Here is a 27352-nt window from a genome sequence, read left to right as displayed (position 1 = left end):
TATTTATAGAGAATGAGACTTTTTGCTACAATGTTCGAGAAAAGCTTGCCATTCTGACACCAATGGTAATTAAATCATGCTTTTCTGCATTTTACCCTGGCTGTCCAACTATGGCACGCCTCCTTCAGTGGTCTTAACTGTAAATTTAGAGACATGGGCTTGTGCTACACCCTCATCTTTCCTGCAAAGCTAAGGATAATTGTGGATCAACAAGTCCACTTCTTCACAGAGCCTGAAGAAGCATGGAACTGGGTGGAGAAACACATGCCTGCTGGTAGTGCCACCCTTGGAATGCGCTCCTTCACTGAATTAGGACTTGCCAGTTCACAGATGTAGGGAGGTGGAATCTGACTATATGGTTGCCCCCACTTTTTTCCTGATGTTTTGTTGTTTTTTTACTAGTCTGGCTGGGATCCTGCTATCCAGGACCCCAGCCTATCTGCTTACTCCCTTAAATGACATGGAGTGCATATTAGGTGCACTACTGATTGGATGCTGTGGTACCTTATGAGCCCCTAGTATATGGTACCTTAGGTACCAAGGGCGTAGGTACGTCACAGTCCTACCAGGGGCCGAAGCATGCATTATGCCACCCCTGGGAAGCAGACTAAATCTGACACCACAGGCCTGCTACTGGAGCCTGGGTGAGGTAGTGTTAGCACTCCTCACTGAGATGTAGGTTCCCTATAGCTCACCATACACACACTTATAAACCTATCAGTCACCCCTAAGGCAGGCCCTATCAATCTTGAGGGCAGGGTGCTTGGTTTCCATGTGAGGGGGTGCCTCTGCCTGAGCAGGGCCCCTCTGCAGCTCTCAGAGTCTGTGGCTGTTTGTGGATGTGATTAAACCATATACTCTTAAGTGCATTATAACCTCGCGGTAAATGCTAGCTCTGGGATGACTGCATCAAAACATGTCGTGTTTGGTGTCAAACGCTTTGGAATCATACCCTCACACCAGTAACTGGTGTGGGAGTATGATCTCACCCTTCTAGAGGGGTAGACATGTACCCACTGTGGAAACACGGTAGATTCCTGAAAGAGCCCTGGCATCACACAATGGATGCCACCAGCACAGACACTGGACTGCCCTCCTGCTGCTGACCGAAACTCACAGTGGAGGAGGCCCAACAATAGGCATCCTGTCACAGGGAGGTGTAACCACCTTCCAGACAGGATTTAGTGTATTAGGGCTGGGTGGGTGCACCCCTAGAGTGCTTTAAAGTCCTGCACTGGGGGAGCAGTAGGCTCCTCTGTGCATATGCCAGCTACCGGCCCCTGCTCTGGCACGAAACTGGACAAAGGGAAGTGGGTGTAACCACCCACTCCGCTGACCCTCCCATAGGAATGGTCATAGAGTTAGTCCCTCCCTTCCTTGTAGTTAAGTTAGGGAACCCTTGCCATTGCAAACTAGATATCCCTGGACGACGCTCTGAAGAAGAATCCTGGACCTTCGACGTTCCACTACCTCTGGAAGACTGAAGAATCTCCCTTGGAGTCAAGGAGTCACTCCCCTGCTTGGCAGGTACCAAAGCTTTGCATCAACGGTCGCAAACTTTCCCGCTCCCGCCGGAGTCCGGAGTCCCTGCAGCCCCGGAAGTGGATTTCCTGACTTCTCGACAGCCATTGCGAGTCCCCAGCGAAGCTGAGGCGAGTGGACCCCACAAGTGACGAGGAACAGCAATACCCGGGTACCGTGCACGATTGTCGAGTGCAACCCCTTCACGACGTTCTACGAACTTGTGCATTGGAGCACGTGTGGTCCAAGCGTCCAGCAGGATTTACACCAAAGATCAGAGGCCTACCTCGTCCCGAGTGACCGTGGGCTCCTGTGAAGCGAATCCTCCCGAGGCGTCTTCACGATCCCTTGCCGGTTGGCTTGTGGGTCCCCTGAAGACTTTTCTACAGAACCAAAGGGCTCCCCTGGTTGCTCCAGGCCTGCCCTGACTTACCCTCGCTGGGTGAGTCCCTCAGACCTTCCAGGTCTGCACCGCTGACTTTCTTCACTTTCCACGAGACTGGCTGTTGCCAAGGCTTGTTGGCTCCAATCCGGTTGCCGACACTTCAGTAAGCTGCAGACTTCGTGGGACACGCCGAATCCAGCTCCTGGTTGTTGTCGACGCCTCCTGGACCTCGTGGCTGAAGAGTCAAGACACCTGTGATCACCTGAAATCACCCGACGACTGTGGGCATCCATCTTCCTGTACCCGGGTCACTGGCAAGTGACTTTGAACACTGTCTTCTCTGCCTTCAGGTCTTCTTTCTTCTGAATCCAACCTTGGATTCCAGCGGACACTTCTGTCTTCACAAGCAACAAGTCTTCTTTGGCTCCCATTGAAAACGACGCCGCGACCCGACACCAAAAGACACCTATGTACCCGGCTTCCCTGGGTGAGGTAACTCGTGCACTCCGGTGCTCCTGTGTGTGTTGGCTCTAGAACTACTTACCCTGTAAGTGACTTGCTTGTAGACTCTCCCGAAGTATCCTAAAACTTTAAAATTCCAACCGCGACTTGCTCCATTGAAGTCTATTGGGATCCGCGGCTGTGTTCTCACACTGCATGCGTCTCCCGTGGTCCTTTACTTACCTGCCTTGGGTGGATTAGTGAGGCCCCAGCGCTTCTGAAGACTCTAGGTCTTCTCCCTTCTCAAGTCGATATTCTTATACCTCTTTTTTAGTATATGGTCTGGTACGCCCCTAGGGCCCCAGCCATATAGGTGCTTAATTTGTTGTGAAACATTGATTTTTGCATATGTTCCTGACTTCTAATCTCATAAAGAGATTAGTAGAGTGCGTCTAGAAATAAATACATATATATTTTATATATATACCTGTGTGGTGTCTTTTCATTTGGTAATTCAAGAGATTATAAGGTAAAACAAGCTGCTTTACATTCCTCAGAGACTTAGCCTGAAGGCTGCTCTCCACAGCTACCACTAGGATAGCTTTCTTTAAAAGGTTGTCTTAAACCTATCCACCATGAGAGTCGAATTGGACTGGTGCAAGGTGGCCACTTTAACTAGTGACCAGCATATGCCAGGCCAACTTCTCACATTGGTGGGCAGCATGTGGGATTCCAGCTTGCCATTGTTTTACCAGAAAATCTCTATTTGAATTACTAACTGAAAACCGCTAAAGGTACTCAAGGTACATATAAAGTCAAGCTTAGTATCAATAAGTTCTACTGAACTTAGAGCTGTGAGTGAAGGGATAGCACACCCTTGCTACAGTTCAAGCTAGGATCAGTAGGCCACAAACTAGTGTAGGTAGTACAACACTGCACAACACAAGAATGTCCTTAAGGGCTGGAGCCAGTGGGTCCACCCAACCTCAGTATAAGGACATGACTTTCTTTGACTTGAAAGCCATGTGTGCTGCAAGGCACCTGAGGATAGGACAGAGTCCCTCCACACTACACCTGATAGATCTGCTAACAACAGATGATCTTAGATTAGCTCTAGGAGCTAAGGGGTCTGAATCAGGGGTGGTTCAGTCATAGTCTCTGGGTCAGATGATGAAAATCAAGATGACCTGGACTCTGTGGTTGAAGGGCCAGATCCACAGGGATCTGAAAAGGACAGAGGGATTGTATGTCAGGACCGAAGGCGAGGATTATGCTCTACTTTCTTCACTTTATTAGTGGCAGCCTTTCAAAGTCACAAACTAACATTCCCATGAACCATAGGGAATAAACACAAAAAATCATAGAGTGTCCACACTGCAGAGCGTCCCCATCTGTGCACCAATCAGGAGTCTCCAGCCCAGTTATAGTCCTCTGTTTGTGGCGACTCTTCCTCTTTCTTCGCTGCTTGCAGCCGAGTTAAGTCACCTTCCCTTGATTATTCGTATTTTACTGTTATTGCTGTCTTTATATGCTAATGTATTTTATTTCTGTTAACATTTTATCAGCGATTGATCGCCTGCTGTGTTTTGTTGCTGGGGTCAGTGCTCAGCGTTACGGTGCGTAGCGATCGATTTCCGTTTCCTTTAGAGCGGTCGCGCACCCGTGCGCGCCATTCTCCTATTTATTTCAATTTTCTGTTGAGGTTTTACCCTTGTCAGCGTTAATTTCCTTGACGAAACGCCGCTACTCGGCGTTTTCGCCTCAGCCGCGGGAGCTGCTGCGAGTTCCCTAGCGGCGGTGTCTTTGGTGCGGGCTTGCGGTGGCGGGAGAACGCCACTAGAGGGTGCTTAAGACGTCCTGTGACGCGGCGGGCGCGCTCGGGATTCCGAGCATTCCAAACCGCATCGGAACTCAGCGCTGCACCGCCGCATCACTGAGCCTTGTGTTTTGTCTGCCTATACGCCCTTCTAAGGGTCTGTAAGTTGCCATTAGGCATTCTTTAAACAATATTTAACGCCCCACGAACATCCACTTATGTGGGTCAGTCTCTGCCTTGAGGCAGCTGCAGGAGGCATTCCTGCTTGGGGCCAGTATATTATAGGCCAAAACGCTTTGGGGCTCCTAAGTCTGTAAAGCAGTTTCTTACTGCGGGACCCCGGTTAGGCAGACCACCCATACTTTGGCTGCTTCCCAGCCACCCATATTAAGGAAATTTTTTCCTACATAGAGTGGACGTTAGTCTGTGCCCTGTGAAGATGGAATTCTCCCATGACGAGTCAGTTTATGAGGAACATTGGGAAGAAGAACCCTTAGGAGCTCTTCCCTGGGGGGACGACTTTTATGAGGCGGTCGACGAGTCTATTTTTAAGGCGGTGGAAATGGCCATGACTCCCTTGGAGGAGCGCTTATCCCGAAAAATAGATCAGGCCTGTGAACGATTAGCCAAAGCCGCGCAGTCGTCCGCCTCTGGTTTGTCCACTACCGAGCCTACCTCGGATGATCTTTCTCTTCCGTCTAAACGGACCAGAGATTTGGGGGCGGGCCCTGATCCTTTTGCTCGCCTTAAACAGGCTTTTCTATCTAGCTGTATCACGCCAGTGTATCCCGATACTACTCCTTCCCCCGTGCCTTCCACTTCTTTAGGGGGCGATCAGGATGACCAAGGGGACGCAGACGCTTCCCCTGAACACTCCCGCCCGTGGCTTCCTGCCAAGCCTCCTGCTACTGCCACCAATTTGTGTGCGGACATGCTAGACCCTGATGACGTGCTACATCCACGCTCCTCTGATTAGGCTCCCTCGGAGAAGGTCGCACAGTATGTCGCCAGCAGGATTAGGAAACCGCTGGAGCCGGCCACTTGCAATTGCCTTAGGGCGGAGTGTCCACATCCTACTTTAGATGGGAAAGTGGCGGCGACTCCTGAGATAGACCCCCGAATGGCGACTTTTCTCCAAAAGTTCGTAAAGGACCCGAAAAAGGGTATAGACCGATCCTAGCGGGCTTGCCAGGATACGTTACTGGACATTTTGGGGCCCATTACCAAAATTTTAGACATGGCCGAAGAGGCCAAGGTTTCTGGCTCGCTGATCTCCCCTGAACACCTTTCCTCGTGGGCCCTACGCGTTGTGGTATTCCTGGGGAACGCCAACTGCGCGCTTTCCACTGAGTGCCGCAGGTCACTTCTCATTAAGGTGGATCTTAAACTAGGAGACCTGGCAGACACGGAGGCAGGCCCGGTGGGCCAAGGGGGACTTTTTGGGGAACCCTTCATCAAGGAACTGGGGAGGTTTGTTAACACCTTCACCTCCCTGGACCGGGCCCAATTTTCCATCAGTAAGGTCTTCAGACCTCGGGTTTTCAGAGGGGCCGGACAAGGTAGGGGCCGCTCGTCCGGCCGTCCAAATCAAGGCAGAGGACAAGGCTCCAATCAGCAGTATGAGGACCAAGCCCGCTTTGTCAACTTCTATTCTACCAGGGGTAGGCGCGGCAAGAGCAGAGGTGGCAGAGGAGGGGGTGGCTCCATTTCTTCCGGTGAGTGTACTCCCTTCTTCCCTTCTAAAAGTGGGGGGCCGGCTGGCGCATTTTTTCCCAATGTGGGTTTCTATCACGAGGGACGCCTGGGTTCTGCAGACAGTACGAGGGTTTCACATCGAGTTTCAGGGAACACCGGTGCAGGAAAGGCCCCCCAGACCGCTTCGTTTTTCCAAACAAGAAGCGGCATTGGTCGACCGGGAGGTTCAGGCACTGTTGTCCAAAGGCGCGATAGAGGAGACTTCAGTACACTCAAGAGGTTTTCTCAGCAACCTCTTTTTAGTAGACAAAGTGGGCGGAGGTCAACGCCCGGTTATCAACTTGCGAGAGTTCAACGAGTGGCTAGTCTACCGTCACTTCAAAATGGAAGGCATACACCTCCTTCGGGACATCCTACGGCCAGGGGACTGGCTGGCGAGCCTCGACCTCAAAGATGCTTACTTAACAGAGCCTGTCTTCCCTCCTCACCGCCGGTTCCTCCAATTTCAATGGCGGCGGAAAACCTACGAGTTCACCACTCTTCCTTTCGGTCTCTCTTCCGCTCCTTGGTGCTTTACCAAGGTTCTGAAGCGGTGGAACGCCTTCGAGCGTCCGGCTTGAGACTCATCGTCTACTTGGACGACATTCTGATAATGGCGCAAGATCCGAACACCCTGTCGCGGCACCTACAACTTGCAGTAGACCTTCTCCAGAATTTGGGATTTGTGGTGAACGAATGCAAATCCACTCTAGTGCCCTCTCAGAACGTAATCTTTCTCGGATTCCTGATCGATTCAGTGGAATCTACACTGAGTCTTCCTGCAAGGAAGCTAACGAAAATCCGTCACGAATTGCGGAGGACCTTAGCGCGTACTCGAATCTCCCTCCGCCAGCTGGCTCGGATTGTTGGGCTTCTCTCCGCCTCCATTCAGGCTATCTTTCCCGGGCCGCTCCACTACAGAGCCCTACAACGCCTCAAGGCGGAGCACCTCCGCAGAGGTCGTCCGTATTCTTTCAAGGTGACCCTGACAGCAGAGACCAGGGAGGAACTCCAATGGTGGCTGTCCCACATGGAGGCTTGGAATGGACGGGCCATCTTTGATATAGCGCCCGATATCGTTATAGAGTCAGACGTGAGCAGATCAGGATGGGGCGCGAGATGTGGAGAATTCACCACGGGAGGCGTCTGGTCCCCGTCCGAACAACGATTACACATCAATTGCCTAGAACTTCTGGCAGGATCATTCGCCATCAAATGCTGGACCAGAGAGTCGGTTCGATCCTGTGTCCTTCTTCGGATGGACAATGTGTCGGCGGTTCGGTACATAAACCATCTCGGTGGCACGCGCTCGAGAGCGCTTTCGGATCTGGCGACAAATCTTTGGCAATACTGCCTGGATCGACAAATCTCATTCACGGCGGAGTACCTGCCGGGTCAGGAGAACCAAGTGGAAGACTTCCATTCTCGTCATTTCCACGACTTAAGTCTCTGGAAGCTCCACCCCCAAGTGTTTGCAGCTCTCCAGAACATTTGGGGTCCTTTCTCGATCGACCTCTTTGCATCCCGCCTGGATTACCAGATTGCACGGTTTTACAGTTGGAGACCGGATCCTCTAGCGGAACACACAGATGCGTTCCTTCAGGATTGGAGAGGGGAGACAGGCTATGCTTTTCCCCCATTCGCAATGATAACCCGGGTGTCAGCCCAGGTTCGCCGACAGCGGGCGACCATAGTCCTAATCACGCCGATTTGGAGATCTCAAGTCTGGTTTCCAGTTCTTCTGGAACTTTCCTGGGATTCTCCGATCCGACTCCCCCTGTTTCCGACTCTTCTTCGGAGTCCGGAAGGCCGTCCTCATCCGTTGACCGAACAGGGTTCCTTGACTCTAATGGCGTGGCGGATTACAGGGGACGATGGTCAGTCCCGGGCCTTTCGGGAGCAGCTGAGTCCTTCTTGGCCAAAGCCTGGGCAGATAGCACTCTCAAACGTTACCGATCCACATGGAGACGATGGTGTCGTTGGTGTCTGCGACGGGGTTTCAATCCCGTGGCAACAGATGTCACAGCTGTCTTGAACTTCCTGGTCTCCTTAGCAGAGGAGGGGTTAGCCTACAGAACCATCAACACCTTCAGATCTGCCATCTCGGCAGGCCATTCCTTGCTGGATGGTACTCCTGTTGGAGAGCATCCCTTGGTTTGTAGGCTCCTCAGGGGTATACGCCTGTCTTTGCCCCCGGAACCGCGTTATTCCCAGTTATGGGATGTCAATAAAGTGTTGAACCTGTTACAATCTTGGCAACCGAATACGTTTCTATCTAGGAAAGAGCTTTCAGCGAAATTGGCCATGCTTTTGTGTTTGATTTCCTGCAGAAGGGTCTCTGACGTCAGAGCGTTGGACGTCTCTGGTCGGATTTTTTCCCCTACCGGTGTCACTTTCACCATTCGTAGACGCACCAAATGTGGAACTACCACGATCTACTATCCTGCTTTCCCGGATTCTCCTAAGCTCTGTGTTGTAGCATGCTTAAAAGCCTATGAGGAGATGACGGAAGAGTTGAGGCCCCCGGGAGAGCGGCAGCTTCTTATTGCTCTCAAGAAGGCCCACAAAGCAGTCTCTTCGCCCACGATTGCACGTTGGGTCCGGTGGATCATGCAGGAGGCAGGTATAGACCGGAGGGTCTTTGGTGCTCATTCCGCAAGAGGAGCGATGGCCTCCAAGGCTTTTACCCTGGGAGCTCGTCTAGAGGACATCCTCAATGCAGCGGATTGGTCCTCAGAATCAACCTTTAAGCGGTTTTACTTTAAACCGGTTATTGATATGGCTCATCTGGTAGTGAGCAAGCTTTAAACGAGCATAATCCTCGCCTCCGGTCCTGACATAGAATGAAAAATATCCTAGCTAGCGTAACGGAAAGTTTAAATTCTATTAAGGACTCGGAGGCGAGGATTATCCCACCCAGGGTACATCTGCGTTGTCTTCCCTCCCTTGTATTGGGGTAAGTAATGAATTTATGGGACATTCTGTGTCTTTGCAGTTACTGAAGTACGTGACATTCTGTGGCTTTGTTGCATATGCTCTGTCTGATTTTCTCCGCAGGATTTCTTTCCTAAGCCATTTCCATTGCTTACGCCTTCGTTTATATTTCCAGGAGACTCGAACAAACAGGATTCATGAGGTGAATGTGGAGGCTGACCGAGCGACGAAAGAGGAAGAGTCGCCACAAACAGAGGACTATAACTGGGCTGGAGACTCCTGATTGGTGCACAGATGGGGACGCTCTGCAGTGTGGACACTCTATGATTTTTTGTGTTTATTCCCTATGGTTCATGGGAATGTTAGTTTGTGACTTTGAAAGGCTGGCACTAATAAAGTGAGGAAAGTAGAGCATAATCCTCACCTCCGAGTCCTTAATAGAATTGAAACGTTCCGTTACGCTAGCTAGGAAAATTTACATTCTCCCTAAAAGAGCTGACAGAGTGGAAGAGAGGCCTAGGTCCCCTTCAAGGGAATCTGACCACTCCTATCACTCTGGCAGGGAATCTGTCCAGCAGAGGAACTCATACTTTAATAGAAGAGAGACCTCCTCTGAAAGAATGTACAAATGGCTACAGTATGAGGACGCAAGAGTTGCCCTCAGGGTCAAGCAGTTGGCATTAGACGACGAAGCCTTTGAGCTCCAGAGAGCTTCTAGAAAAGAGGGGTTAGAACCCCCTGGGCAGCAACAGTGTCCCTAGAGTCTGAGATTACATTCCAGACCATAGGAACCTGTCCAAGGTTGTTCCCCCCCTACCAGAGTGGGGATGATATCCACAAATGGATAACTGCTATGGAGAGGGCCTGTAGAGTACAACAGGTCCACCAGAAACAGTGGGCAGCAATCTTGTGGCTCTCCTTTTCAGATAAAGGTAGAGACAAGCTCCTCACTGTTAGAGAAGAGGATGTTGATGATTATGAAGTCCTGAAGAGTGCATTAATAGATGGGTTTGGCTTAACCACTGAGCAGTACAGGTTGAAGTTCAGAGATACCCAGAAGGCACAGACACAGGACTGGGTGGACTTTGTAGATTGTGCTACCAAGGCTCTGGAGGGTTGGATAGTTGGCAGTAGAGCAACTGACTTTAAAGGATTGTATAATTTGATTATGAGGGAGTAGATCCTTAACAATTGTCAAAACCAGCTCTTACACCAGTACCTGGTGGACTCTGATCTGACCTCTCCCCAAGAATTGGGAAAAAAGGCAGACAAATGGGTCAGACCCAGGGTGAGGCCCAAGAACCAAGGTGGTGACCAGAAGAAAGATTCCACTAAGCCCAAAGAGAAAGGTGGGGATAATAAAACAGAAAATTCCTCTGAAGGGCCCCAAAAACCCAGTTCTGGGGCTGGGTCCCAAAATCCTTCCTCTTCCAATAAGAAACCATATTGCCATGTGTGCAAGCAATCTGGCCACTGGAAAACTGACTGCAGCTGTCCAAAGAATGGCAATAAAGAAAATGTTCCTCCCACTGCAGCTCCAACACCTCCTGTTACTACCAGTAGTAATCCCCCAGGTGGTGGGAGTGCACCCCAAAACTTAGTTGGGTTTTCTTGGGGAACTCAGGTGGACTCTGGCCTAACCAGGTCCCCTACACAAGCAACTCTAGTCTGTGATGGTGGCATGGGGTTTGCCAACTTTACCATGAGTCCCAATATTTTGGGCAGGTACAGACAAGAGCCAATGATCAATGGTCAGAAGGCATTGGCCTACAGGGACAAAGGGGCTAGTGTCACCATGGGGACAAGGAGACTAGTGCCCCTAGAACAGCTATTACCTGAGTTTAGATACCAGGTGACCAATATTGATGGAATTAGGACAGACCATCCCATGGCAGTGGTACATTTCAGCTGGGGAGGGGTCACTGGCCCAAAGAGAGTGGCAGTGTCCCCAACCTTGCCTGTAGATTGTCTACTGGGGAATGATCTGGAAATCTCAGCCTGGGCTGAGGTGGATCACAATGCCCATTTAAGAATGTTAGGCATCCCTGAGAGAGTGGATGAGACCCAGAGGGCCTCACCTCCACCCCACGAGAAATTAAGGGGAGTGAAGCCTGAAACAATGGATCACTCCACACAAACAGAGAGCATAGGAGGTGAGGAACAGTCCTCCCCCCCACCAGACTAAAGGTAAGGGTCAGCTTTCTAAGGAAACTGATCCTGCCCCTTGTGAAGTAACTGCCCCAGAAGTGGTCTGCCCTGTCCTGGCCACATCTCTGATGGCAGGGAATCCTTCCAAGGTGGTACCCAGTCTGGAGCAGGTATCCTGCCCCTCTCTACCCTGCCTCAGTTAGCCCAGGGCTGCAGAGGTCAGGAAGGTCAGTGGACCCTTAGTGGGCCCCTGTCCAGAGGAACCCCCTCATCAACAGATTAGGGACACCCAGCAGAGTAGTTCTAGCCAGGTGAATATTCCTCTACATACTGAGGGATCCCCCTTACCCCTAGGTACAGGTATCCCACAGATGGACTCTGTTGGGCACAGGAAGACCTGGGACATAGTTGCCCCAAACATTCCAATGCCCTCCACTACTCCAACCAGAGGGACCCAACCCTCAGCTGTAGGCAGTCAGAGGTTGACCCTTAGGGCCAGATATGACACAGTCATGGACAGAAAGGCTTCCATGGTGACCAGTGTCCTGAGGAAGTTGAGACCACCCCAAATAGGGCCTCACTTCCAGACTCAGACACTCCATCAGTCTGCTTCTGTACCAAAACACAATACCGGTAATTTCCCTAGACTTTGGAGAAACTCTAGAACCCCTTGGGGTAGGATTTCCCAAGTGGACCATGAGACAGGGAGCAACCATGCTAGTGCAGGTTGTTCCTTATATGGCCACTCAGGAAAAAAAGGCTTATCTGGACAAGGTTAGCCTTATCTCCTTTCTTTTGGGGGGGGGGGGGGGGGGGGGGTTATGTAGGAAGTTGGAATCTGACTATATGGTTGCCCCCACTTTTTTCCTGATGTTTTGTTGGTTTTTGACTAGTCTGGCTATCCAGGACCCCAGCCTGCTTACTCCCTTAAATGACATGGAGTGCATATTAGGTGCACTAGTGATTGGATGCTGTGGTACCTTATGAGCCCCTAGTATATGGTACCTTAGGTACCAAGGGCATAGGTACTTCGCAGGCCTACCAGGGGCTGAAGCATGCATTATGCCACCCCGGGGAAGCAGACTAAATCTGACACCACAGGCCTGCTACTGCAGCCTGGGTGAGGTAGTGTTAGCACTCCTCACTGAGATATAGGTTCCCTATAGCTCACCATACACACACATATAAACCTATCAGTCACCCCTAAGGCAGGCCCTATCAATCCTGAGGGCAGGGTGCTTGGTTTCCATGTGCGGGGGTGCCTCTGCCTGAGCAGGGCCCCTCTGCAGCTCTCAGAGTCTTTTCTCTGTGGCTGTTTGTGGATGCGGTTAAACCATATACTCTTAAGTGCGTTATAATCTCGCGGTAAATGCTAACTCTGGAATGACTGCATCAAAACATGTCGTGTTTGGTGTCAAACGCTTTGGAATCATACCCCCACACCAGTAACTGGTGTGGGAGTATGATCTCACCCTTCTAGAGGGGTAGACATGTACCCACTGTGGAAACACGGTAGATTCCTGAAAGAGCCCTGGCATCACAAAATGGATGCCACCAACACAGACACTGGGCTGTCCTCCTGCTGCTGACCGAAACTCACAGTGGAGGAGGCCCAACAATAGGCATCCTGTCACAGGGAGGTGCAACCACCTTTCCAGACAGGATTTAGTGTATTGGGGCTGGGTGGGTGCACCCCTAGAGTGCTTTAAAGTCCTGCACTGGGGGAGCAGTAGGCTCCTCTGTGCATATGCCAGCTACCGGCCCCTGCTCTGGCACGAAACTGGACAAAGGGAAGTGGGTGTAACCACCCACTCCCCTGACCCTCCCATAGGAATGGTCATAGAGTTAGTCCCTCCCTTCCTTGTAGTTAAGTTAGGGAACCCTTGCCATTGCAAACTAGATATCCCTGGACGACGCTCAGAAGAAGAATCCTGGACCTTCGACGTTCCACTACCTCTGGAAGACTGAAGAATCTCCCTTGGAGTCAAGGAGTGACTCCCCTGCTTGGCAGGCAACAAACCTTTGCATCAACGGTCGCAAACTTTTCCGCTCCCGTCGGAGTCCAAAGTCCCTGCAGCCCCGGAAGTGGATTTCCTGACTTCTCGACGGCCATCGTGAGTCCCCAGCGAAGCTGAGGCGAGTGGACCCCATGAGTGACGAGGAACAGCAATACCCGGGTAACGTGCACTATTGTCGAGTGCAAACCCTTCACGACGTTCAACGAACTTGTGCATTGGACCACGTGTGGCCCAAGCCTCCAGCAGGATTTCCAGCAAAGATCAGAGGCCTGCCTTGTCCCGAGTGACCGTGGGCTCCTGTGAAGCGAATCCTCCCGAGGCGTCTTCGCGATCCCTTGCCGGGTGGCTTGTGGGTCCCCTGAAGACTTTTCTACAGAACCAAAGGGCTCCCCTGGTTGCTCCAGGCCTGCCGTGATTTACCCTCGCTGGGTGAGTCCCACAGACCTTGCTGGTCTGCACCGCTAACTTTCTTCACTTCCCACGAGACTGGCTTTTGCCAAGGCTTGTTGACTCCAATCCGGTTGCCGACAACTCAGTGAGCTGCAGACTTTGTGGGACACGCCGAAACCAGCTCCTGGTTGTCGTCGACGCATCCTGGACCTCGTGGCTGAAGAGTCAAGACACCCGTGATCACCTGAAATCACCCGACAACTCTGGACATCCATCTTCCTGGACCCGGGTCACTGGCAAGTGACTTTGAACACTGTCTTCTCTGCCTTCAGGTCTTCTTTCTTCTGAATCCAACCTTGGATTCCAGGGGACACTTCTGTCTTCACAAGCAGCAAGTCTTCTTTGGCTCCCATTGAAAACGACGCCACGACCCGACACCAAAAGACACCTATGCACCCGGCTTCCCTGGGTGAGGTAACTCGTGCACTCCTGTGCTCCTGTGCGTGTTGGCTCTAGAACTACTTACCCTGTAAGTGACTTGCTTGTAGACTCTCCCGAAGTATCCTAAAACTTTAAAATTCCAACCGCGTCTTGCTCCATTGAAGTCTATTGGGATCCGCGGCTGTGTTCTCACACTGCATGCGTCTCCCGTGGGTCCTTTACTTACCTGCCTTGGGTGGATTAGTGAGGCCCCAGCGCTTCTGAAGACTCTAGGTCTTCTCCCTTCTCAAGTCGATATTCTTATACCTCTTTTTTAGTATATGGTCTGGTACGCCCCTAGGGCCCCAGCCATATAGGTGCTTAATTTCTTGTGAAACATTGATTTTTGCATATGTTCCTGACTTCTAACCTCATAAAGAGATTAGTAGAGTGCGTCTAGAAATAAATACATATATATTTTATATATATACCTGTGTGGTGTCTTTTCATTTGGTAATTCAAGAGATTATAAGGTAAAACAAGCTGCTTTACATTCCTCAGAGACTTAGCCTGAAGGCTGCTCTCCACAGCTACCACTAGCATAGCTTTCTTTAAAAGGTTGTCTTAAATCTATCTGCCATAAGAGTCGAATTGGACTGGTGCAAGGTGGCCACTGTAACTAGTGACCAGCATATGCCAGGCCAACTTCTCACAACAGAGCATCACCACCACATAGCAAGTGCTCGAGAACAAACAAGATGCTCTGGTTACTGCTGCAGTGCAACATCAGCAGGATGGCCCATCCTCAGAGGAAACTGGCTTGGGACACTCCGGTGTTTCAGCATCATCTCCTGCCTGCAGCAATATATCTGATCATCTAACTTTGGGGACCCCTAAGACAGTTGATGAACTATTGTGATTTACATCAATTATCGTTCTCCTTCATCGGATATTTAAATGTACTTGGTTATTAAATTGTATTGATTTGCAGCTCCCTCCAAGTGTATAGGATATACATTACTGTCCCTCTGGTTATCACACTTGTACTTACAGATTGGAGAGCACCTGGCTGCCCACTACCGCCACCACCACCCCCACCCCCACAAGTCCCTTAGCTCAGCATGCTGCCTAGGGAAAGCATCTACTTAGTTCTATGTTATTCTGAGTTTGGGCGGAAGTGTTTTTCTCCTTGGTCCTGGGATAGGGAGTTGCAGTGTTTGCGTTGCATATTAAAGGTTCAGTGGGGGTGCAACGGTTGTTGGCTGATGGGCATCAACAATATTTAGTGACCCCACAGCGAGTTTTATTCTTTCTCTGGAAAAAGGCTATCTGCAAAGATGCTCCTTAAGCACCTCAGATCCATGACCTAAAACATTCAAGGCATACATTTAAAAAAAAAAAAAAAAAGAAGATGAATGTATACTCCTATTCTAAGCGCAGAGATGCGAATGTTGTATTTATTCAAGAAATCCATCATAATGAGTTAGAAGGGACCAGGTTATTAAAAATGTGGAGGGGTCAGTGCTTTTTACACTAGATACTCAGCACTTGCAAGAGGCATGCTCAGATAGGGGTGCCTGGGGGTCCGTTTCAGGCCAGCCACTGTTGAATTGGACAGACACAAACTCTTATCATCTATTGGGCACCTTTTTTTTTTTTTTTTTTTTTTAACAGAGTTTTATATAGCGCAAACTTGACCCGATATGGGTATCAGAGCACTTTACATAGCACCAGTTGCATTACATGAGGACACATTCATTTGTGGTAGGCACATACCTACATAATACCAATTAGGCAACCTATTGAACTGGCATGTCCCAAAAATTGAGCAGGTGATCTAATATACCTTGGGCCATTGGGAACAGGGGTGCACCTCAGCTGTGTCTTGGACACCATCCTCAGTAGACCGCACCCCCTTCTCCTGTATTCCCCAGTGAATAGTGTTGCTGAAGTGCTATTGCAATGGTTTGGTTCACTGGTCCATAATGGATATAAAGAGAATCGGTCATACATCTAAAAAATATAATCCTACTAGTCTTCTCACGACCTCATGTCCAACTTGATCATTTAATTCTTTCAGGAATGGTACAAGCATCAGTGATCCTTACTGAATATTTGATAAAATGGTCAAGGACTACAATCCCATACTGGTGGGTGTGGTATGGGGTAGGACACTTCCTTCAGTCCAACATGGAAACTCCAACCTAGTATGCTTCAAGATCCAGCAGTTAGGACTACTCTGAGAGAATGCATAAACAACTACTTCGAGGTGAATGCAGGATCTACAGCCTCCACATTAATTAAATGTGTCAGAGCGTTTAATTGAATGAGTTCAAAGCTTAACTGAGGCATCTGGAGGCCGAGCAACTTGTCAGTGTAAATGGAAAGCAGGTTCTTATCGATGCAAGGGAGAAGCATCTCTCACTCAGAGAGGTTGCGCTGTTTGGACCATCGCACATATGTTGCCAAAACCCAAGCAAAGAACAATAAATCTGGCCGACTTCTGACTCGATTCATGCAGCAGAAGAAAACGCCCACTCTCATTACAGCTATCTGTTCAGCCTTTGCCGATATAGACATACAGTGTGAAATGCATACTACATTTTACGACTATTATAGGAGACTTCATAGCTTTGTAACTGAGCCTTCAGCTAACATTATACATGAATTCTTGGACTGTATGCAGTTGCCCAGGATCCCACCATACATCAAAGATACTATGGAGTTGTTAAACTCGAAGTAGGAGGTTAAATGGAGGAGGAGCTAAAAGATCTGGCGAATGGTAAAATGTCTGGTCTCAACAGGCTTCCAATAGAATTTTACAGGACGTATTGCGAACCACCATTTGCTAGACTAACAACATTTTCTAAATCAGTGTCGGATACCCACCTATTGCTAAAAACACTGAGGAAATGGTTGTTAACTACAAAACTGACTCCCACTAAACCTGTATTGTTTCTTTAATGGCTTATAAAAGCTCTATGTATAACCACAAACTAATTTAAATTAATTCAATTAAAAAGATTGAAATAATTTGAAACTGTTCAATCATATAAATAGACAGTTTATGGCACATATCTTGATGTGTCCTTCAGCCAACAACCCTACAATTCCACTCTCTCCTTACAAACAACAGCACATATTCACATACATATCTCATTTATGATATTCCCAACCACAAATTACATTCAGAGGTGAATACACTGGAGAGAAAGATTTAGCCGTTGTTGTGTTTTAAGTTAGGATCTTGTGACAGCTGTCACAACATACCAACTTAGAACACAACGGCTAATAACGGCCATAAACTGTCTCTGTATGATTGTAAAGTTTCATATTCTTTTTTAAAAAGTTTCACATTTGATGTATTACATTGTATAAGAGTTATGTGCTTTGAGTTGATGATAATTATTTGAAGGTAAAGAAAGGTTTTTAATATAACAAAATGAACAAAAAAATATCTAAATTAAGAAATAAGTGAAATACAAGTATGCTTATGAATTTGAGTAGCATGTATTAAATTAATTTGTGGTTAGCCCATAGCGCTTTCATAAGCCAATAGAGAAGCAGTACAGGTTTAGTGGGAGTCAGTTTTGCATTTAATTGTTTTTTTCCCTCTTGTTCCCAGACCTAGGAGGTTTTTTAGGGGGGTACCTTCTTCATATAGTGCTGGAAGTGTTGATTGTTTCACTTCCCAAGAAGGATATAATTCCATTGGAAACATCCTCATACAGACCCTTGGCCATTCTTAACTTGGACTAAAAGATATTGAGCATAATTAGTGTGGGCAGGTTGCTCGCATAGGTGCCAGATTTGGTTCACAGAGACCAAAATGAATTCATACCTTTCAGATCCACCTCCCTCAACATAAGGCAGCTACAACGCATTATGGAAGCAGCCTCTTGATGGTGGGCTTACTCCGAGTATTTAGTGTTGGACTTGGAGAAAGTGTTTGACATGTTCAAGTGGCACTATATGATCATGGTGCCCCAAAATGTAGAATAGGAAGGAAGATGATCCTATGGATCAAACGTTTATACTCTGTACCCTCTGTAAGGGTTAAAACTGGTTTGTTTTTGTCGGAGGCATTTCCTGTCCGTATGGGCACACAACAATGGTGCCTACTATCTCCCTTGTTATTTGCCCTCGCCAAGCAGTCATTAGACATGATGCTTAGCACCCTGTGGCAGGGCTGATGCATCCCACTCCCGGATTCCAAGCATGTATTATCATTATACACAGAAAATGTATATTAAAGATGTACGCATTGACACCTCTCTGTTAACCAAAGTTCTTAAAGAATTTAAATCAGCGTCTATCCTGTGGGGTCAATTGGGCTAAATCCACCACATTTCTTCTGGCCCCCACTTCACCGAAGTACATCTTGGATAAGGGTGGTGGTGAAACTACATGGGCATCAGTGTAATTTCAATATCTCAGTGTTATAAAACATAATAGAAGCTGTAAGTTTGGAGCCTTGAGGGGTTGGAGGAAGCTTCCCAGTTCCACCATTGGCAGATTTGTGCTGGCTTAAATGATTATAATCCCTAAATTATTGTAATATTTTTGTAACCTTCTACTACTTCTCCCTAGGAAATATTTTAGAGCATTAGACAGGTTGCTGGGCAACTTCACCTGGGGTGCTGGTAGCTGTAGTGTCTCCCTTGCCAAATTGAAGCTCTCCAACTAGTCAAGGAAGCCAGGGGTCTTCAGATTTTGAACTCCACTACCTGGCTGTCCAGTCGCAATGGGCTTCTTGTTGGCTGGCTGGCCATTTGTTTTTGGAGGTGGTTCCTATCACATTTAGTGAGGTACAAATATTGTTTCCACAGGCTCTGTCCAACTGAATTAAATTAACTTTTTGCTTCCGGTTAAACATTGCAGTTACACTAGGTGCCTAGCTATTACTAAACAATTTTCTCCCTAAGCATCCCGAACCTGGGGCAGGAAATTCCAAGCATGGGTGGGGTTAGACTTGTATTCGGTAGGTGAACTGTTCCAGGAGGAGTTCCTAATTCACATCACAGGGCTCATTACGCAATACAGTCCAAATAGAGGTCACTTCCTAACACACATAAAACTAGTGCATGTCAGCCCTGCGACGTCACTGAGCCATAATGGATGCTGAACCTCCACAGCACTCACTGGTCCGATCTCTATAGGATATGTAGTCCAGAAAGTGTCTCATTTACTAACTCTACAGAGGTATCTTGTCTCACCTTAGGGGTAGCCTGACCAGAAAAAAGGACGAGTGGGACCTAGATGTGGGAAGGGCTTTCAATAATACTCTTTACATTTGTCAAAGTTCGTGTTCTAAAAATATATCCAGCTGAAAATATTACAGAGAGTCTACCAGACTCCCAAATTATTAAACTAATGGGTCCTGGATGCTGACTCTAAGTGTCCAAGGTGTCAAACTCTGGATATGGACATATGTTTTGAAGTTGCTTGCAGCTGAATAACTTTTGCTTCAAAGTGATGCAAATATTGTCCATAATTATTGGGCCTAACGTCCTTAGTTGGATTGAGTGCAGCCTGTTCAGTCTCTTAAACACTCCACATCTCGCAAAGCTGAATCCAAATTCCAAGATTTATTCCTCCTGATGACCAAGAACGCAATAGTGCTGAACTAGATGAGCACTCTCCCCCCTTACAGAGTAGCAGTGGTTGGGTTCAACTCTAAAGTGGGTAGAGGCTAAAAAACAAGGCACTGCACAGGGAGGAAGCCATAGGCCTCCGAGAAACACTCTACAGCAAGCCGTTGGGACAAGATGTTGATTGAAATGCATGGGTGAAAAAGATGACTCTAGACCCCAGGGCTTTTGACTTCTAGTCAACTGTAGCACGCTGTTTCACATCAAACTGTGTGACTTAGATCAAACTTGATAATTCTTAGTTTACAGTTGCCCACTGGCGCCAGCCTGTCCACACATGCTCCATTGCACACCACTTTCCACACTGGCATTAAAACTGAGGGACATGCAGGAGATGGAAGGGAGTCAGGCTGGCAGGTCATAATATGGGTTATGATTCAGGTGCACGGTCTGCGTCTGTAGAGTGTTCATGCATGACACTGTATGTGACTGCTGTACTCCCTCTCTCTGTGCTGCTGAATATTGCTCTAACCATTTCTCTTTTCTCCCTATATTCACTGACAGCGCAGTTCTTTCATAAATAACAGGCTTGTCTGCATTATTGCACTGCTGGTGGATCTGTGGAGTATTGTAAATGATTAAAACCTAATCCATGTACAGTTTAATAACATTCCCTTACCCCTTACTTATAGCAGCAGGGTTGAATCGAAAAGGTCTAAACAGTAGCTTGAACAAACACTTGGAAGTGGTAAAAGGCCCTCACACTAAAAGTGGTAAAAAACTGGCAGTTGGAAGACTGTCGGCAGAAGAGCTGTAGGCCCTGGCAGCTGATCGGCTGTAGTTCAGGTCTCTTATAATGATGTGGATGGGCTGTATGTTATCTATGGCTTTATCAATGTTGTTGTGGGCAATGGTACATTGCTATGTTAGACTGATATTGAGAGTTCCCAGCCTTACGACAGGGAATAATTAAAGTATGTGAATCTATGAAACACCCAAAGCTGGAGAATACGAGTCAGCCGCGTTTTTATGAAGACTAAAGGAATAAACCTCTTTTGATTTGGACACATAACATTCCTTAGATTGCTTTCAAAATAAAAGGTATGAATTATTTTCCATGTTTGGGGAAAACTAATATGAATATAAAAAGAAAGACAGAAGGCAGTGCATTACATCAGACTGTTGCTCTATGAAATGTTAATCACGATGGAAATGGTTAATTTCTCTATGCAAATGGTTCACCAACACGTTTGCTTCAGTAAAGCACCGTAATAATTCTTGAGGACAGCCAAAGGTGCATATAATTAAGCCCTACCTAATGCGAGGAATTCTTTATGGGTTAAGGTATTTTCTGATTTCTACCTCTGGGAAGACGACTGTGGTGCAAGAAGCAATTGTTTTTCTTTTAGCGTTAACATTTTTTTTCTTGTATGCACAGCCATCAACACAAGGCAGATCAGGAATAGCAACTTTTTGTTTGTTTTGACTGGCACAGATTTATATTCTCATTTTTATATATTACCATCATATGTTTAGAAAATGTTCTCCTTTTTGCAGCACTTCTGATTTATTAATGTTGAACATGTCTACTTCTCTGTGGGGAACTCCGATTGCTCAGTCAAACTGATGATGTACATATCTTGAGGAGAAGACACCATGAAAATAAAGGTCGTTCTCCCAGGAAACGACTCACTCATTACACTCCGGATGATTGGACCCCTGCAACATCCTCAAATGCAGGACACTCGACTACAAAATTTCTGGCAGTGGATGGTTGTGCCTGTTGAATTCCTCATATTGAGCTCTAAAGTGAGTACCCTCATAAGTTAAACGGGGCATGGTAACATTTTTAAAGGGACTGGGATCCTTGATCCCTGATCGTTCTCGTTTCAACTTTGGAGCCAATTTCCCCTTTAAAGTATTTATTAGCTTTAGGGGAGCTGTCTACATATATTCCCTTCTTTTTCAGCCCAGTTCAAGGACCACATTCCTCATTTATAAGTCAGCATTGGTAGCTTGCAATAATTCTGTACAACTTCAGGATTATCAAACTCAAGCTATTTACCTCTGTGCTTCACTCAAGTTATTATTGTGAAGAGGACCTTTTCCATTTAGATTTTATAATCTTAAATTCCCACTTCAAAAATATTTGTGCCTACACTATCCTGATAGAAGCTTCCTCCAGTTTATCTGCTAATGCAGACTTCCGATTGTCAATGGAATAGTTTACATTTTCGCATGTGATTTTCCTAAAATAGTACTGCTGTCATGTTTTCCAATCGGATTCAGATATCTGACATATAAAAGATGTTCTTATCCCTAATGTGGTTTACAGAAATGCAAATAAGAAAATTGGTCCCTTCATTAAAATCAAAAACAATTGACTCTCCTCCAAGATAGAGCCCTCATCAGAATGGTAGCAGGGGTTTGAGGTATACTTCCTTCTTTCACCATATTATCAAAAAACAAACTATGGCAGGAACTGACTGTGATGTAAGATGCAACTGTGGAGGCTGTGTTGACTGCCTGAAAGCAATGATGCAGTTCTTCATCACACAATACAAAATGCACATAGGAACTGTTTTGTATATTTTTTTCTCTTTCAGTGCAGACAATGAAAACAATTGGAACTGTAGGGCAGCTCCATGCACTTTTTACACTTATTTGGATTTTTAAAGGGTTCTGTAATATTCTGCGCTGAGTTACATATTCATAGACGTAGCTTATTTATAGTTAGAGAAATCTACTTCTTGCTCCTGAAGAAATGTTTTGGATTCCACACATGAAATCATCTATGATTTATCAAGTTAATGAAAACATACATGTTGCGGGCAAGCTTTTGACTCTAAAGGAAGGACCCCAGTAGTCTTCTGCATCAGGTATTTGGGGTGCCAGCTGGGGGCAGAGATGACCTACACAAAGGCAGCTGGGGAAGTGCTAGAGCATCACCATATCTGTCTACCTAGGTGTGGAGCTAGACTCAACATGATGGTGCAGCAGAGACTATGGTGCAGAGGTCAGTGTTGTCCCCCAAGGGCTATCCTGGTACCTGCTGCACTTCCTCTGACACTTGAAAACTGGGTCCAGTTAAAAAAAGGTTTTCAGGCACCAGGGGTGAACTGGTTGTATAACTTGGTGTTTTCATATTCTCTAGTGTTTTTGCACCATATGCATAGGGTCGGCAAAAGGTCTCTCCATACTTGAGGGGGAAGGTTTCTGGGTAATGTGTCCCACTATGTCACTGGCAGAAAGCGTAATCCAGATCATGCCTGGTGGGTGAGAACCTGCACCCACTTCTTGACTCTTGATTCTACACTTATGAACGACATGTCCTTCAAAACAGGTGACTCCTTACACTGCACACTTGTAAGGCATTTCTGGAGTCCCTTTTTTTCTATGGTAGCACATTGGGTACAGGTGCGCACTGTACGGACCTACCCCAAACACACATCTGCAAACTTCTAACATTCAGTGACACAATACACATGATTTAAAACCAGAGAACTGCTTGATGTGGAATGTGATCTGAAGGAAGAAGTAGCAAGAGGGTTAGAAAAACAGAAAGTCACAAAAGTACTGGGATTAGAGACCACCGAAGGACATCAAGAAGAGGAAGAAAACGGTTCTTATCCACAATGTTTAGCATAAAAAAAATGGAACTGGCATTATGCATACGTGTGTACTGTGGATTGAATTGAGAGTCTATGGTACCTGCCTGCTTGGATGGTACTGGCAAATATAGCACTGAATTTAAATCTGTTGAGGCAGTTTCCTGTCCCTGTCACCTGGAGGCAGAGAACCCACATGTTGAAAGTGTGGGAAATCCCAAAGACTGTAGGAGATCTACGAATCCCAATTTAAACTCTGTGTCTGAAATCAGACAAAGAAGCTGTGGTCCTGGTCTTATTTTTCTACCTTTGGTACAAACATCTCAATAAGATATTGGTGATGACCAACATGAACTTGTGCACACATGCTTTCACAGTCTGACGTAAAATGGCCACTTCCATTCCAACAGTTCTATATGCTACTGCTAAATGACTGCAGTGTGCCTAAATCAGACATATATAGCAAATGTCTTGCATTTAATGTTTGTAGGCAGCCTTCTACTGGCACGATATTTGTATGCATGTAATGGTTCTTTCTCTAGTGCTCTGTAAGATTTCATCTGACAAATTGTGCTACTTCCTCTCCAGTATATCCTGACAGCCATGGATAGATTGTAACAAGAAATCAACAAAGCATATCATTGTGGTCACTATTTTCATAGGTCCAGTTCCCTTTTTCTTACTCCTTATCCCACCTTTCCTCTCTCCCTCTGATGCTCACTTCTGCTCCCAATTGTCATGGTGAATTGGACATATGGTGTAATAGCACGTAAAAAAAACAGCATACCGCATTCTTTGATTTCTTCTTGTTTGAGCGGGCTTTCTTGTTTTTCTCAACAGCATAGAGGGCAAAACAGAGCCGGGCCATGCGAGGCAAGTCACAGATACTGATGTCAAAGTCCAGCCTCTGGTTCCAGATGGGTTCAGAGCAGACATTCACCTCTGAGCTCACCACAGTCTTGCAGAGCATCTCAGTACCATGGAAGAGCCCGGCCTCCACCACCAGCTGCTGGATAGGAAGGAATCAGAAATAAGTCATTAATTGTTCTTTGCAGTGGTAATCACTAGCTCTCGCGGTACACCACCTCCATAGTCCAATGGAACAGTATAGAGTCTATCAATAGATACAGGTGAGGAATGGGAGGGGGGCAAGTAGCACAAGCTCATTATAATATTGTGTAGATGTCACTGCCAGTGCTGTCCTCTTCATCCCTCCCGAATACACTTTCGAAGAGAACTTTTTCAATGTCCACAATCAGCTGCTAAGTTAGGGGAAACAGCAAGGGGCCACAAAAAGTACGGTACATATGTCAACATACTGCAGTGGAAAGAAGAGTCTGTTTGTCACCAGCAGCTCTTGAAGATTGGAGAAGTAGGAAAAAGGTTGTTCATTGGACTAAGCTTAAGTCATTACTGTTGCTGTGCATTTTATCACTTTTACTCTGCGTCCTTTCCAACATACAGAAAGAAATGGTTACTTTCTTGCAGGTGTGTTACTGCATTGTAGGAATCTTCATATTAGTCATAAACAATAAACTAAGGGCCACAAGGTCGAATTATAGTTCATCTTGCGGGGGAGGTGGGGGGGGGGGGTGATGTCTCCCACCCTGATGGAATATTGCTTCATAAATTTAGAGATCACCTCTGGCTCAGAAGTATTTCTTGATAGGAGACATCGACATAAAGGTTCATTTGAAGTACATAACGTTTGGTGGTCGGTAACAGTCCATTTTATTGGTCGTTCACCAAAGTTTAATTTTGTTTTTTTTCCAAAATCCAACTTCTAAAGTGGGAATTTGTTATTGTAAAACAAATAACTAAAGGAGTTTTTTCCTCGAGTTGTGGGGGTGATTATTTGTTTTTTTCGGTCCCTCACCACCAGGTTTTACCTGACAGAGATGGTCAGACAAAGGAACCTCACACTGTCCACCCAAAAAAGGGTGGCTGGGATAATGCCCTTCCTTTAACAGCCCCATCTCTGACATAGAATGCCTTCCACCAACGGAGCCAACGGGGGCTCCGTTGACGGAAAGCTGATGGTCCTCCTGACCCTTAATAGAATGGGGGACCTGTTGGTTTGCTAGACAAGATGGCAGAGATGGAAGAAAAAAGGATCTCACACTGTCCATCCTAAATAGGGTGGCCGGCATAATGCCATTCCTCCAACAGCCCCTGCCCAGTCACAGAATGCCTTCTGCAAATGGGGGCTCTGTTGACAGAAAGCTGGTGGTCCTCCTGACCCTTAAAAGAGCGGGACTGCTGGTTTGCCAGGCAGGATACTCTGTCATGTTTTAGATAGAGTACCCTGTCTGCCAAATTCTAAGTAGTTTCCGTTTCGTGCACGGACCAATGAACACTTTAAATCTATAAACATCAAGGAGGGTGAAAAGTCCAGCATTCCCACTGCAGACAAGTGACAAAGATTCTTTTCATGGCAGAACGAGGAGTACACGTAACCGGTTCTTCTGCATCATAGAATCTTGGGTGATAGCCATAAAAAGAGTAGATTAACAATACGAACCCTGAATAGTCATAGGTTTCTCCCATAAGTGAGAAAAGAGAAAATTAATTACGGAAATGCAAAAAAATATTTTGAGAAGTAAATTAAAAGAAGAAGGATTCAAAAAGTAGCTAGATCCACATTTATGTCAGATCTGGTTTTTAAATTGGTGCTTTACAGGTCTGTGATTAGGGAACGTTCATTAACCAGGCTGGTTGACTGCTTTCAGTCTGGTTGAAAGAGCTTTAGGCCTATCTTGAAGTGACTTATTAGCAGTTGAAACCAAAGAATGATGCACAAGACAATCCAGCATTAAAGAGATTGTTTAGAAGTAACTAAGCCTTAAACAAAGGATCATTATAAAGAGACAACTGGTTCAATTATCTCAGGATTTTAGCCCTATGTAGGTTGAACTGCAAAACCCTCTTAATGTCTAGGGAAAGCTGAGGCCATTCTGCTGAAGTACTAATGTTGCTAAAAACAAAAAAGACTACTAAGGTAATAGATTGATTAAAATGGAATTCTAAAATCACCGTAGGTAAAAAAGAGATCTCATAAGCACTCTTGTAGGATGGAAGACTAGGAGTTAGCGAACAACATGCCATTTCAGATGTTTACATCGATGTCCGGAAGCAAATATTTTACACAGGCTGTCTTACACAAAATACATTGCAATTAAGCCATATGTATAGGTTCAAAAAGTGAAGCCAAACGTAACTCCTATGGAGGGAGGTCTTTAGTAAGAAGACTTTACTTAAACCCTTCAAGACGTCTTCAGGAACTGGTACCTTAAAAAGGTTATCTGAGGAGGCTTTCTTTCTATAGACTATTACAGCTGTAAAGTGGACGTTTACTGAGGCAAACCACAGCGTCGTCAAAGTTAGGCTAGATCAGAAAGATGACATCTCGTTGAACCATTCTGCGGACTCCATAAGCTTTTCCATTTGAATAAATAGGATCCCCCTCACTGGAGTAGAATGCAGAGGGTGGATGAGGGAGTCCTCACCTAAGGTTGGATAGCATAGGTCCTGGTGAGTCAGAACAGTGGGGCCGGTTATGAGCCTTATTTTTGAAACCTCGTCTTTTGATTGTAGGAATATCTGTGCTGTTGTTGCTGCTGTTAGGGCTGGCACAACCATCAAGGACATTAAGCCCTCTGGTACTGGTAGGAGCAACAATCTTTGTGCCAGAAAGTTTCTTTCCTTTTACATTCACTGCATTAGCTCCTCTGTATGTTTTCCAAAAATGGGACTGCCCAACGATGGAAGGTTTATGATTTTCAGCTGGACATCTGGTGTGAAGGTAGTAAGGCAAAACCATGAGGATCATTTCAAGGTCATGCAATGGCAACATCATAGTACTTTGAGCTCTGCAGAATTGATAACCATGCTTTTTACTGAATTAGACATGGAGAAGACCTTCCAGAACCACTTGATAGAAGTCTTGTTTGATGTCTTTCAGCAGAACCTTTACACATTTATGTATGTTTTCCAACAGGGACAAGCTCCCTAAAAGCTCTTTGCTCTGAGACCTTTCAACACTGTGGAGGCTTTTCAAAATCTATTTATCAGTAAAACAAATTATCTTATTAACCCATCCGACGGGGCTGAGGTTTTCTGAACTGATGCATGACATTTCCTGACAGCGGACAATATTACATGGTCTAACTTAAGAGTCCATCCTAAGGAACACAGAACCTTAAGGCATGTACTTTTTCCTAAGCCGTGGACTGGACTCTTTAGCTATGGCTGGTACAAGAGATTCTTCCTCTGCTACATACAGCAAACCTGGAAAAAGGAATAAAAAGGGTCAATGTGAATTATCGTCTGAAGTAACTGATATTGCA

General features: G+C 46.5%; 1 protein-coding gene across 7 annotated transcripts in view; it reads right to left on the bottom strand.

The window, feature by feature from the left end:
- PIK3CD (phosphatidylinositol-4,5-bisphosphate 3-kinase catalytic subunit delta) overlaps positions 1-27352 on the bottom strand; it is a 671014-nt gene that overhangs the window by 346465 nt on the left and 297197 nt on the right. For 4 of the 7 annotated variants that reach the window (XM_085609767.1, XM_085609777.1, XM_085609774.1 and 1 more), the window contains one exon: positions 23794-24015. In XM_085609767.1, the coding sequence (XP_085465893.1) occupies positions 23794-24015 (222 nt within the window). The remainder of the gene's footprint in view (positions 1-23793; positions 24016-27352) is intronic. The other 3 variants (XM_085609773.1, XM_085609770.1, XM_085609775.1) reach the window with 1 other exon arrangement.

This window comes from Triturus cristatus, chromosome 1_2 (assembly GCF_964204655.1).
Source record: "Triturus cristatus chromosome 1_2, aTriCri1.1, whole genome shotgun sequence".
Taxonomy (NCBI): domain Eukaryota; kingdom Metazoa; phylum Chordata; class Amphibia; order Caudata; family Salamandridae; genus Triturus; species Triturus cristatus.
Note: the sequence above shows the minus strand (reverse complement) of the source record. Positions and strands in the feature narration are given on the sequence as shown.